General features: G+C 35.6%; 1 protein-coding gene across 6 annotated transcripts in view; it reads left to right on the forward strand.

The window, feature by feature from the left end:
* The window catches only part of LOC6035628, a 365398-nt gene that overhangs the window by 175323 nt on the left and 175794 nt on the right, over window positions 1-14281 (forward strand). For 4 of the 6 annotated variants that reach the window (XM_038262382.1, XM_038262378.1, XM_038262380.1 and 1 more), the window contains 4 exons: window positions 8070-8215; window positions 8285-8454; window positions 8530-8724; window positions 13044-13088. In XM_038262382.1, coding sequence (XP_038118310.1) covers window positions 8070-8215; window positions 8285-8454; window positions 8530-8724; window positions 13044-13088 — 556 coding nt within the window. The remainder of the gene's footprint in view (window positions 1-8069; window positions 8216-8284; window positions 8455-8529; window positions 8725-13043; window positions 13089-14281) is intronic. The other 2 variants (XM_038262381.1, XM_038262383.1) reach the window with 2 other exon arrangements.

Genomic DNA, 14281 nt, shown 5'->3' on the forward strand with positions numbered 1-14281 from the left:
AAATAGGTACACGGAAAAAAAATTGCAGATTTTTTTATCAACTTTTTTTCACTTAAACTCAATTTCCCAAAATACGTATTTTTTTATTTTCAACATTTTTTTATATGTTTTAGGGGACAAAAATCCGCAACTTTTGAGCCATAGAGAAACATGGTCAAAAAATCTGCCACCGAGTTATGAATTTTTGAAAAATAGTGATTTTTGGAAAAAATCGAAGTTTCATGCAAAAACAAGTTTGACATTATTTTTTAATGCAAAATTGAATTTGCAATCGAAAAGTACTTTACAGATTTTTTGATAAAGGGCTCCGTTTTCAAGATATAGCCACCGAAAGTTTGATTTTTGCGAAATATTTGCAGTTTTTCAATTTTTAAAAATAGTGACCATGAGTGACCATTTCTAAAAATATTTTTTTTGAAAGGTTCAGAAAATTTGCTATAAAATTGTCTAAGCGACATTGAAGAATGGACCTCGGGTTGCTGAGATAGAGCCGCTTTAAGAAATAGAAACACGAACATTGAAGTTCTCAAAATCTCACCAAAAAAACACACCATTTTCTAATGACGATATCTCAGCAACTAATGGTCCGAATTTCAATGTTGAAACATTCATGAAATTTTTCGATCTTTTAGATAAAAATATTTTGAAAATTTTTAAATCAAGACTAACATACTAAATGGGCGTAATATTCAATTTTTGGCCTTTTTAAAATGTTAGTCTTAATTTTAAAAATTTCAAAATATTTTTTTCGAAAAGATCGGAAAATTTTACGAATGTTTTATGTATTAACATTGAAAATCGGACCATTAATTGCTGAGATATCGTCATTAGAAAATGGTGGGCTGTTTGGGTGAGACTTAGAAAACTTCAATTTTCGTGTTTCTTTTTCTTTAAGCCACTATATCTCAGCAACCAGAGGTCCAATCTTCAATGTCTCTTAGACAATTTTATAGAAAATTTTCTGAACTTAAAAAAAAAAATTTAGAAAAGGTCACTCATGGTAACTATTTTTTTTTAGACGTTCCGAGAAAAAAGCGTTTTATTGTTTGACCTTGAAAATAATAAATACGTTTTGTTTATTATTATTTTCAAGGTCAAACTGACCTTCTGAGCAATGCCTAGAAGTTTGGTTGAATTTGGTTGCTAGAGTCCCGAGTTATGATTACAAATGTTTGCGGTAGTCAGGCATGTACGTGTGTCAAACGCGTTCTGACCTGAAATCCCTTTGAACAGTTGTCACACTAACATCAATTTTCAGGGTGTGCCAAAATAGCACGACCAGATCAAAACTGTATCAAATAAAAAGTGACAACAATGCACGGAGTTTTTTTTTCGATTTTTATTGAATATCTCAAGACTGGAATTGAATTTTTGGGATCTGTGAAGGTCAAAGGGTGATGCATTGTGAGCTGCACAAAATGGCGTTCTTAACTCCATTTGGCTTAAAATGCACGTGCGACAAGATAGCACGGCAGCGACGATTTATATGGATGGATTTATTTTGTTGTTGAAAGTCCGTTCCAGTCCTGAATTATGTCGTCGAAAAATCTCACCAATGTACTATCGAAGAGGGCATACAATTTCCGATCTTTTGATCAATTTGATCAAACATTTCTCATCTTAAGAACCGCTATCCAGGGTCGATTGGAATTGTACCCAGGGCAACACCATCGCCACCGGCAACCTGTCTTCAGCATATCAATACATCCCTCAATCAATATCAGGTATTGGCTCCATGAGGAAGCATTTATTTTGAAGACAAATTCGTGACATTATACCTTCCTTAACTCTCTCTTTCTCTCACACCCACGCCAAGGATCAGCCGAATCAAGTTACTGCCCCGACAAATTATGATGTATGCGACAAAAACATTGTTATGATGAGCGACATCTCCGCTATCAGTCCGGGAAAATCTCGGATGGCATCGTTCGTTCCTTTTTTTCCTTCTGACCTCTCTCGCACAACAAATTGCCCCCAATTCCTTCGATGTCACTCGTATCTCACATCCAAAGGGGAAAAAATAAAGAGTTTTTGTATGACCCGAGAAAGGAGCAAATAAAAAAAAACTAAAAAAAGCAGTTTCGCCGGTGATTTCCCCCGGGGACTGTGTGGCAGAATGTGGCAACGGAGGCAACCCCAATCCCGTGACATGACCGACCGACGTCGAGAAAGGACACAATCAAGGCCGGTACCCTGCCGGGACTCGAGGGCATTTATGAGAGATATCATCCGCGCGCCGGTTGGACCTTCGACCTCGTCCCCCAGCTATGGCACCACAGTTTTGGCCAATAAAAGCAAAGTTGGGATGGTGTTTGCAACGAGGATCGAGAGTGTCCTGTGTTGCTTGCGAGTGGTCCTGCCAGAACATCTGCGGCCATCCTACTCCAACAAAAGCCATTGAGTGGTAATGTTGGTGGCAAATTTGATGGTCCGCGGCGTAATTAGCAGTACCATTATAATCGTTGTCACGTAATTTTCAATGAGAAGCTGCTCAAAATGCGAGTCAGTTCGTGCTGAATATTTAAACATTGCGTGGCTGGTCAAAAGCTTACTGCAAATTATCAGGATAAATTAAACGCTACATCGATGAGCAAAAAAAAAATAATCAAGAGTTATGCACTCATCATAGCAATATGCACTTTAGCATACAGCAAAAGTGCATTTTGATTGGTATTGATGACATTTTCATTTAAATTATAAATCAATGTGAATGAGCAGGGAATTGACAGGTGCTGACAATCGGCTTTTTAACCGTTGCTGGTTGGATCGGCGTTAAATTGAATTTTTCAAATCCAATATGATTTATGGGACTGCGAATGACCGCGCAGGTTGAAGCTGCCATACAAAAAAAAATAACATCTTCGACAACGACGGTATTATTTCTGGTCACTCATGTACCTCTTTGGGGCCATTCATAAACCATAAAGTTTGGTGGTTTTCTACTACTCTGAAACTCCGTCCCCAATCCTGACTTTGATTGAAGAGAAAAGGTGTGTGGAGATCAAATCGAGCTCAGTATCTCCTTACAAAGACTGGATGTAAATGTGAAAGTAGTAGTAAGTGTGTGGGGAAAATCGGGACAGCTGTTTCAGCCAGGTTTATACATTGTGATATTTTTGATTAATTTCGGTTAGAACATATACAGACCAACTAAATAAGTGTATTGATTTCCTAATTTGAGACTTCAAGCAGCTGCTGTCCCTATTCAGAATGTAGTTCCAATTCACTCCAGTTGATGGTACTAATTGTCAGCTGACACAAATAAGGATACATGGGGCAAACATGGACAGTAGGATGTAACATTTCAGGGGATGATCTCCTAGGTGTACTGCGTCATAATCCCAAATATGCGCCTGATTGGTTGCGAAAGGACCTGGAAAAGAAACGGAAATTAAATTCAATGGGATTTAACCTGTCAAATCGGTGTGTTTTAGTTTTTGCCATTTTTTAATTCCTTCAACGATTTTTAGATTTTTTTTTGTTCCAGGGTACAACTTTGTCGAAAGCTGAGAAGAGATTTGACCGCTCTAAAAAGTGGTACAGGATTTACAAAAAAATTTCTTTTATTTTTTCTGATAACGTAAAACATGTTCTGGCAACACTCGCTTTTGATGCGCGCTTACGGCCAACTGTGCAACGCATGCTACGGTGCGTCGCGACGCGTAGGTATTTGATTAATTGTACAGTTAAACCTCGCATAGTGCGCAGGCATTACGCTTTGTATTTCTTCTATTACTCTAAAACGACATAATATTTTCGCAATCTTTTTAAAGCAACTTGTTCGTCATGTTCTTATCTACAATTAGCTTAAAAAAGATTGAAAAAATATTGTGTCATTTTAGGGTAATCGAAGAAATACAAATCATAACGCCTGCGTACTATGCGAGATTTAACTATTTTTGTCCAGCGTCGTGTTAAACCTTGCTCGAGTGTCAACGGCTCTCTTGAAAGCGCTGTTTTACGCTCGGATGTTGTGTGAATTTTATTCCGTATTCCGAAAGATATTTCGAGAGACACAGTTAAGTACAGTTAAACCTCGCATAGTGCGCAGGCGTTACGCTTTTTATTTCTTCGATTACTCTAAAACAACAAAATATTTTTGCAATCTTTTTGAAGAAACTTGTTCGTCTTGTTACAATCTACAGATAGCTTAACCCCTTCCCGCCCAGAGCAAAATCGGGATTTTTTACGGCTTTCCTTGATATTTTCTGCAGAATTGACCAAATTGGATGGAATTTGAATTGGAGGCAGTAAACATTTTAAATAACATTGTGCAGAAAGAAAAGGATCATTTAATTTATTTATATTCGAGAAATTTCAATTTGAAGTGAAAAATTAGTGGTGCTCTGGTGCAACCATGGGCGTTAGAGAGTTAAAAAAGATTGCATAAATATTGTGTCGTTTTTGAGAAATCGAAGAAATTCAAGTTATATCCAGCTCCACAATTGGTCGCGACGAATAAGATCAACACTTAAGATCCTGCGAGTCACTGCCAAATAGAATACCGGAATCTATGACAGATTAAAAGAGCAGCACCGGTGATTGAATCCCTATCAATGGCTTGCAAAAAAATCAAACCATTCACATTAACGACCCCCGGGTCTTTTGTGGTCTCTATTGCAAGTTTCTGCTCGAACCTAGGAGTCCGAAGGCTTGAATGGGGAGAGCACCCAAACCTCTTTTTACTCCAAGAAACCTTCCACCCCAGTGTTTGAACTGACGACCTTTGGATTGCGAGTCCAACCGCCGCCAGCGATTCCACCGGAGTAGGCTTGGTTTGCTGTGTTGTTTGTACTTATGGCATGGAGACAACTCCTACACCTGGAATGACTTAACGGCCTAACAACCAAGGCCGGGACCGACATTTTACTTCCTCATCCGATGGAAGGTGCTTGCACCTATTATAAAGTATGATTTAACTTATGGTTATTTTTGTTGAAAGCTTTAAAAAAAATCTTGTTCAGGCGGGGCAGGTGGTACACTACCATATGGATTTTTAGTATGGAAAAAATACGAAATGCTGTAACAACATATATTATTGGGAAATAGAGGGTGACGATTCTCGAGATTTTGAATTTCCCGGGAATCGAGAGTTGAATTTGGCCATTTCCCGGGAATTCCCGGGACCCGGGAGTTTTTTTTAGTGTGCCAATAGTGCTAACAATTTAAAAGGGAAAGGTCATAAATTTGTTTCTTTACAATGAATTCAGTTACAATTCATTCATACTTATTAAAAAAAAACGTTTATTTAAGTAGTCTCATTTTTTTCAAAATTTGCGCAAGCTTGTTGCATGAATTTGTTATTAGATTTTTGTGAAGTAAAAAAAAAGCAAATATATTATTTCCCAGTATCGGGATTTTCGCAAAATGTTACATAACAACTCAAAACAACAATTGAAATTGTTTTTTTTTTTCTTTTTTAAGGTCAACTGAAAATATTCATCAACTGAAATATTTACATTTATCAGGAAAACCCGAATGTTCACAATTGGCGGACCTTAACAAAGGGCTTACAAATTGCCAGAGATTTCTCTTCCAAAATATATTCTAATATTGAGGTTGTTGCGAAACATCACATGACTTATTGACATCAAAAATGAAATTGCTATGCTCGAGAGAGGATATGGAAATTGAACATTTAGAAAAGAGTTTTTTTTTCTATTACAAATAATAATAAAAAAGGCTTTATAATGATGTAACTGCTAAGTATGCTTTAAGATAAATTTTCGGGTTTACATTTTTCTCTCAATTTTAGTAATTGGAACATTCGACAAGTTAACATCCAATGTATTAAACCATTTCAAATTTTTCGAATGTTTTTTTCTAATTATTTTATAAAGTTTTGCTTCGATATTTATAAGTATACAATTTCCCGGGACTCTCGACCAAATTTCCCGGGAAACGAGAGGTCCAAAAATGGTCGATTTCCAGGGAAATTTTTCCCGGGAATTCCCGCTCGTCACCCTCTATTGGGAAATAAGTACATAAAAGTACTTAAAACTGATAAACAGTTGATACAAAAAATTGTTCACACAAAATATAGTGATACATATTATGAAAATTTAGTATTCATCATCTAAGTAATAATTTTTATCGTAAAGCGATCAAATTTATAGTAAAATATTATTATTTAATCTAAAAATGAAAGAAACGTTTCAAATACATTCTAATCTGATGTATCTAAGTGATAACAGTTCAATTGTTAGCAAATTAACATGTTGCCCCAACGCGTTGTTCGTCTTGCCCCACTAGTTGAGTAGAACGTGAGCAGTTCTCTCAGATTTCGGTCATTCGATTTTTTTTGTATTTTTCAATCCGACTGAAACTTTTTTGGTGCCTTCGGTATGACCAAAGAAGCCATTATGCAAAATTAGTTTGTTCATATAATTTTCCATACAAATTCGGCAGCTGTCCATACAAAAATGATGTATGAAAATTCAAAAATCTGTATCTTTTAAATGAATTTTTTGATCAATTCAGTGTCTTTGGCAGAGTTGTAGGTATGGATACGGACTACACTGGAAAAAAATTTACACGGTAAAAAAAATTGGTGATTTTTTATTTAACTTTTTGTCACTAAAACTTGATTTGCTAAAAATACTATTTTATTTTTTTTTTTCATTTTTTGATATGTTTTGGAGGACATCAAATGCCAACTATTCAGAAATGTCCAGGTTGTGCAAAAAACTTTGACCGAGATATGAATTTTTTAATCAGTACTGATTTTTTCAAAAAATCGAAATATTGGTCGCAAAAATATTTCAACTTAATTTTTCGATGTAAAATCAAATTTGCAATCATAAAGTACTTCAGTGAAATTTTGATAAAGTGCACCGTTTTCAAGTTAGGTAACTTTTTTGAAAATAGTCGCAGTTTTTCATTTTTTTTAAATTACTGCACTGCCCCTGATCGCATAAATGTCCCATATGCATTTTCATCGTTTTTGAGTTATTGATGCAGTTTGGTTCGAAATTGTGTGCTCTTTCAAAAAAGCCTTTAACATCCAGTACTTTGTTCTAGAAACCAGGAGGAAATCCAGTTTTTTCGCGAAAACTTAACACGTAGCCTTATGTGTGGGACAGACTTCAAATGCGTTTTTCTCAGCATGCTGTTTTTGCATATGGGACATTTATGCAAACATGGGTAGTGCACATGTTTGACAATTTTGAAAAAAATATTTTTGAAAAACTGAGAAAATTCTCTATGTTTTGCTTTTTAGAACTTTGTTGATACGGCCCTAAGTTGCTGAGATATTGCCATGCTAAGGTTTAAAAACAGGAAAATTGATGTTTTCTAAGTCTCACTCAAACAACCCACCATTTTTTAATGTCGATATCTCAGCAACTAATGGTCCGATTTACAATGTTAAAATATGAAAAAGTATTTTAAAAATGTTTAAATCAAGACTAGCATTTCAAAAGGGCCAAACATTCAATATTACGCCGGAGGGGATTTGATTAAATAGTGTTTTTTAACAATGCACACCTCAAACCAACAACTTATTTGTTATCTGCCAAACATATGAGTACTCCACGAATGGTTCTACGAGTTTAACCCGTTTTAATTTTTAGTGTTCATGCTTCCCCTCGAGTTGAGTCATTTTTGTCCACCGTTGTGGGTCGTTGTTATCTGATACAGTTTGGTTGAAATTCAATCAACATTGCAACATAAATTGTTGGCTTGGTTGCCTCATAACATAACAGTAGCATGTCAAATTATTTTCTTTTCTGCATGTCTATTTTAAAAATATATATATTTTATGTTCATGTTTAACAATCGCCGCAACGAGGTAAAAGTGTACAGCATTTCCACAAAATTGCGCGCTGATTGCTGATGTTTGCTGTTCGATGATCGCTGGCTGTTGTTACTGCTGTTCTGCCGTTGCCGTTGGCTTTCGTTTGCTATGTTTCCCTCAAAACAACAACAACAACAACATCAAATTAACAACCCAAAAAACCAACATCGCATATTTTCCACAAAAAAAAACATCCAACAGAAGTCACCTCTCCGTAGCCTGTGTGTGCCGTGCCGTAGTGGTTAGCCAAGCAAGATAATTGATTACATTTAAGTTACAGGGTTGTCGTAGTGGTGGCCGGAAACCGGGAAGCGGTGACCCTCGGTGGACTCTCGCCGGACACCCAGTACCAGCTGACGGTCGCGGCGGTCTGGAACGGGAAAAAGTACCGCAGCCGGCCAATCGTATTCAGAACGCTGGGTAAGGAGTTCAGCAATTCGGAGTCTGAACGAAACCTCTCAATTGTCTCTCTCTGTGTCCATCTTTCAGAGCCTCCCAGGACGTCGTTCCAGCAGGACTCCGGTGCGCTCGCTGGCAACAGTGGGCCACCGATTTCGCCACATGCCGACACTGCGCCCTCGCTGAGCGGGTTCGGGATCTTCAGCGATGAGTTCGGCAACATCTCGACAAACTCAACCTCACGTAACGAACTTCCAACGGTGAGTTTCTTGATACGAGTTCTCGAGTTCTGTTGTTATATTGATTAATTTGAATTTCTCTCCTCCCAACCCTAGATCCGTGGCGTCGAGATCGGTATCGTAGTGTTAGTGTTAATAGTGTGGGCTGGTGCGATAGCGTTATTTTTTAACCGATGGGGTAAGATCCGAATGTTGCTTCCATATCAACCAGACTACAAGCAGGAACAGCTCAAAGTTCCTGGGACGGGCGTCTGTGCCAACGGTACCTGCAACGGGCAGCACTCACACCAGGTAGGATAAACGCTTGACGCTTTCTTTGTGTGTTCTTTCACTTTGTTCGTTTCCTGATAACAACAAATCTCATTCATATAAACTCGCTTTCACCACTCGTTGCGAATTGTTTACGTACTTTGAAATCTTTTTAACTAATAATTTACATAATTTTCATAATTATCATAACAAAACAAACAAAACTCAGTTCCGTTTCTGTTTTCAGTTTAATCAATTACATTACTTCTCCAGAGAACTCTTCAAACTATCAACTACAACCGTTTTCAACATCTACAAAAAAACAGAACGAAACAACATCCTACAAAACTCATCCTTCTGCGATGGACTTCTCTCTTCATCTTTCTCGTCTTATTGCAATTGTTTTCTCTTTCATACCACATCTGAAAACCACATACTTTGATCAGACACACAAACATACACGTAACACACTACCTTACTTGTTACCACAAAAGACTGCCAGAACTTTGTTCGGATGCACACTGTCTCTCATTGGTGAATTTTCTTTTCTTATTTTTGAGTTTCTACATATCGGTGTGTTTTTAACTCAAACAGTTCCAGGAGCGTTGCAACATGTTGTACTTTACAGTATTGCTAAGTTCAAATTGGATGGAACGCCATCCATTGAAAAATATGGATTGAAAAAATGACATGGAAAACATTACAATAAAAAAAATCGTTTCCAAGACTTGTAAATGTTATTGTTTGTAGTTTCAATTAATTTAACAAGAAGCGTTTTTCTTTAAAAAAGGATTTTCGGCAAAGTTTTTTTTTTACAAATCGGTTTGCATACAAATATCAATCTAATTTTAACTGCAAGCGATTTTCGGAGTATTTCAGAATTGATTTTAAAAAAAAGCTTAAACAATCGTTCTTGGAGTTGATTTGCAAATTTGAATGTAATTAGTGTGACCCTATTTGAAACAACTGTTTGATTTTTTTTATTGAGGATATCGTAAAACCTTTTCAATCAATTGTTGTACACATCTTGGAGAATGTTTGGTAAAAGTATGAACTTATTTGGGGGCCATCCATAAAAACTGGGTGGTCGATAAACGACGTACTTTTAGTATTATAATATTAAATCGTGCCTTATCCAAACAAACATAGGCAATGATTTCATGATTTTAAATGGCCAAATCAGAAGAGATAATTTCAGGTCAATTCTTGGACTTTGGGCATTCGGAATCGGCTTTGGGTACCCCCGGTCATCCTAAAAAGTGATCAACAATACAGTAAAGCAAAGTACGTCGATGTGGGTATCAAAATTTTACATTTTATGAGAGAAATTCATGAAAGGTCATCCCATGGCCACTGGCCACTCCAGAACCGGTTCCGGATTTCCCTGGGGAACCTATATCATATCAGAGTAAAGCCTATCAATATGAGTATCAACATTTTTCATTTTGTCAGAGCATTTCAAATATGACCAAACAAGAGTGATTCTCAGTAATTTAAGACATTTTTTTTTGCGAGAACTTTGGATGATCTAAAAATATATTTTTTTATCTTTATTTCGTCCATACAAGTTTCCATAACATTTTGAGAATTTTTGATATAATAATGTTAACAAATAATTAAAAAAGTGATCTTGAGCCTATATTTCCTGATCAAATCGGTGTCTTCAGCTTAAATTTTGATACAAATTTATTTGAAAAATATCATAAATTAAAAAATAACAATTTCTATTTTACCAGGATCTTCAACATTTCAGTGCCTGTAGCACAGCAATGTTTGAACTTTTTAAAACATTTTTTTATAAATTTTAAGAGGTGATCATTATTTCAATAGGTTTATAAAGCCATGTTTTAATTTGATTTTTAGATAGAAAAGAATAATTCTGATTGTTATATTATCAATAGTCAAACATAATTTAAATATACATGCGATTTGATGTAAATTTACAACAAATCATACGTAAAAACATGATTCAATCGTAAAATTTGTACGTGTGATACAGACGATTATATTGGATCTTTAGTTTATATAAACCGTGTCGAGTAAATTAAAAAAAAATTCTGTGTATATCTAGAGTTATTTAAACAAAATCCATTAAGCTTTTGTGTTTCATATATTTAGAGCACCTTAAAAAAAACTCTTGAAATATATTCTTAAATCTAGTAAAAATCGACAACACTGAACTTTGACTGTCTTGTGACGAAGCTCTAAAATAGGCATTTTGCAAGTGAGCAGTTCTCTCAGATTTCGGTCATTCGATTTTTTTTGTATTTTTTAATCCGACTGAAACTTTTTGGTGCCTTCGGTATGCCCAAAGAAGCAATTTTTCATCATTAGTTATATTAGCCATTTTCGGTCAAAGATGTTTTGCACAACCTGCAAATTTCTGAATAACTGGCATTTTATGTCCTCAAAAACATATAAAAAAATAGTGTTTTTTGCAAATCAAGTTTTAATGACATAAAATTAAATAAAAAATCACCAAATTTTTTTAACCGTGTATCATTTTTTTCAGTGTAGTCCATATCCATACCTACAACTTTGCCGAAGACACCAAATCGATCAAAAAATTCCATCAAAAGATACAGATTTTTAAATTTTCATACATCATTTTTGTATGGCCAGCTGCCAAATTCGTATGGAAAATTATATGGACAAACTAATGATGCAAAATGGCTTCTTTGGGCATACCGAAAACACCAAAAAAGTTTCAGTCGGATTAAAAAATACAAAAATTAAAATGAAAGAAAAAAGACCGATATTGTAGAGAATTGCTCATGTAAAAGAACTTTTTTTTGCACAAATGTGAAGTAAAAACAAAATAAGTTTTTTTTCTGAGTAGCTTTATTAATTTCCAACAACTTTGCTGAAGATATCAAGTCGATCAGAATGTTTGTTCTCAAAATATTTGATCAATTATTTCAACGGAATTTAATTTAATTTTTGTAGCTCCCAAAACTGATCTGTATCTAAACTAATGATAAAAATGACATTTTTGATAAAAGAAAATAATGTTAAATTCAAATGAAAGCCCAAGTACAAATAAATTATTTCAGAAAAATTGCTCGTTCTGATCATAATTTTGACTGTTGGCGCTTGATCACTTTTTAACATTCCAACGCCCAAGGCTCCAAAAAAGTTGGAACGGTAACTTCAACTCAATGGTTCTCGGGCATAACTCAACCAATCAAGATGATTCTTCTTTCCAGTGATTTTTTAGGATGTCTAGATGATTCTAGACCTTTGCAGAACTTAATTTGATCAAATCTGCAATTTTTGCGATCAAAAACATCGTTCCAACTTTTTTTTTCGCGTGTAAAAAAAAATTCGCCTAAAATTCCGCGGAGGCAGTCGTTTAAAAAAAGTTGGAACGATGTTTTCGGTCGCAGAAATTACAGATTTGTTCAAATCAAGTTCTGCAAAATTTTAGGATCATCTAGACATTCTTACAAATCACTGGGAACAAGAATCGTCCCGATTGGTTGAGTTATGCCTGAGAACGGGCGTGTTGAAGTTACCGTTCCAACTTTTTTGGGAGGCTTGGGCGTCCGTGTAAGTTGGACATGCGTTGGGCGTTCCAGTGTTAATTCAATGCCATTTGAATAAGCTAATCCAATCTGTAGCCGAAATAGTGGTTATGAGTTCTAAGTAAAATTAAAATATATATGATCTTCAGTATATTTTTTTAAAAGATTCAACCTCAGACTAAGTTAAAATTGATTCACAACATTTTCTTTTCCAAAATTAATCTATATGCAATTGCAAGTGCAAATATTTCGCACAAAGTTCACCAATCATACAATACTAATACTTTTCTTCAAACAAAATCAAAGTGTTTTGATTTAATTTCAGATTTGTCAAATTGTTTTTTCTTTTCGTAGATTTATAAATATTTTGTTAACATTTTTGTCGATTTCTGACATATCTTATCTATTGAAGTATATCATTCAGCTTTAAGCTTTTTTCTTCTCCATCAAAAACATCTCCTTAAAATAAGATTGCTCTAAACTGCTTGACCGTTGAGAAACGGTTGAGCTTTCAGTTTCCGCATCCACATTTTGTTCTGCCAACCTCCTTCAAAACCATGCCTCCAAATATCCCCCATGCTTTCTCTCTCCATTTCCAATTACTCTTCTCATGTGCACCAGAGCGCACCCGCGCTGACCGTTTAAGGATTAATGTTTTCCAATTTATTTTCCAATCACACTTGAACCGCTTTCCGACCATCGTCGTCATCGCTGTCACCGTCCATGGGTCCAACGTCAACCATCAACTCTACTACTACTTACTACTACCACTATTTGCTACTACTAACCTGCGTCTTCGAACTAAACCAAACAAAAAATCGCAAAAAAATCCTAAAGGAAAATCAAACTGGACTGGAAGCTTTGGCCAAAATGCACCTTCAAGTAAACTCATTTTTTCCAACTTTTCGCTTGTGTTACACTTTTTACTATCTTTCTCATATATAAAAAATACTCATTCGATTTAGAAACCAACCAGCAATTTTTATTCCACCACAAGTACTAGGAACGAACAAGCAGAGACTAACCAGTGAAATTTTTACTCGATAGAAAATAATATAAAACGAATTTAGAATGAACACACTTACAAAAAAACTCACAATCTCACCAACAAACGAAACGACACACGGAGACAACTTTTGTGCTTTTTTTCATGGAGCCAATTCCAGAGGCTGCCACTCCCACCACCAAACGAAAGGATTACAATGAATTTCCTTCTTCCCAAACCCACCCCGATCTCATCCAAACACACATACAGTCTACTACACAACTTTTGAGCCATTTTTGCACGAAAACATGCTCCTCCCTAACACATTATTAGAACCACCCTATACGAACCAAAAACGCGTGTGATAAGAAGCTATCGAGAGGCATTATGGCAAAGGAAGCAAAAGTTTTCCGCAATCAAGTGGCTTCCATTGATTGGTTTTAACTTCTATGCACCTACGATAAACTTTTAAGAAGTTTGCTAAAGCACCAAGGTTTTGCGCAAGAATCGTTATGTTTGTAACTGAGTAACGATGAATTGAAAATTGAGGCATAACATGAAAACAGTTCATAAAACAAACTTAAAACATTACGTTTTAGTTTCTAGGCAACCTTATTTCGAATCGGTAGAACAAAAAATACCAACAATTCTAACCTTTTAACCTAAGTTTTTGATCGATTCCATAAAAAAAATACTTTAAAGGTATTGGGGTCCTTTTCGACCCCAAACTTTAAAAAATCGTCAAAAATCCAGTTTTTGACCGATTCCGGTTCTTTTAGCCACAAATGAAAGCTTAGGACGTCCCCATTCCAAAACCGAACTGGAAAATCGGATTTGGTCACTGTGGTCACCGGGAGTCGATCGTTATCCTTCAAATAATATGAATTTTATTCAATTAAAAATGTTCTACCAATAGTATCTTTCAAGTTTTAAAGGTTTCACTACACAGTAAAAAAATGGTAATATTACATCTTGTCACTGTCGTGCTAACTTGTCGTTCGTGCATTTTGAGCCACATTAAGGTAAAAACGCCATTTTGTGCAGCTCAAAATGCCTTACCTTTTAACCATCACAGATCCCCAAAAATCGA

The sequence above is a fragment of the Culex quinquefasciatus genome, chromosome 3 (assembly GCF_015732765.1).
Source record: "Culex quinquefasciatus strain JHB chromosome 3, VPISU_Cqui_1.0_pri_paternal, whole genome shotgun sequence".
Classification (NCBI taxonomy): domain Eukaryota; kingdom Metazoa; phylum Arthropoda; class Insecta; order Diptera; family Culicidae; genus Culex; species Culex quinquefasciatus.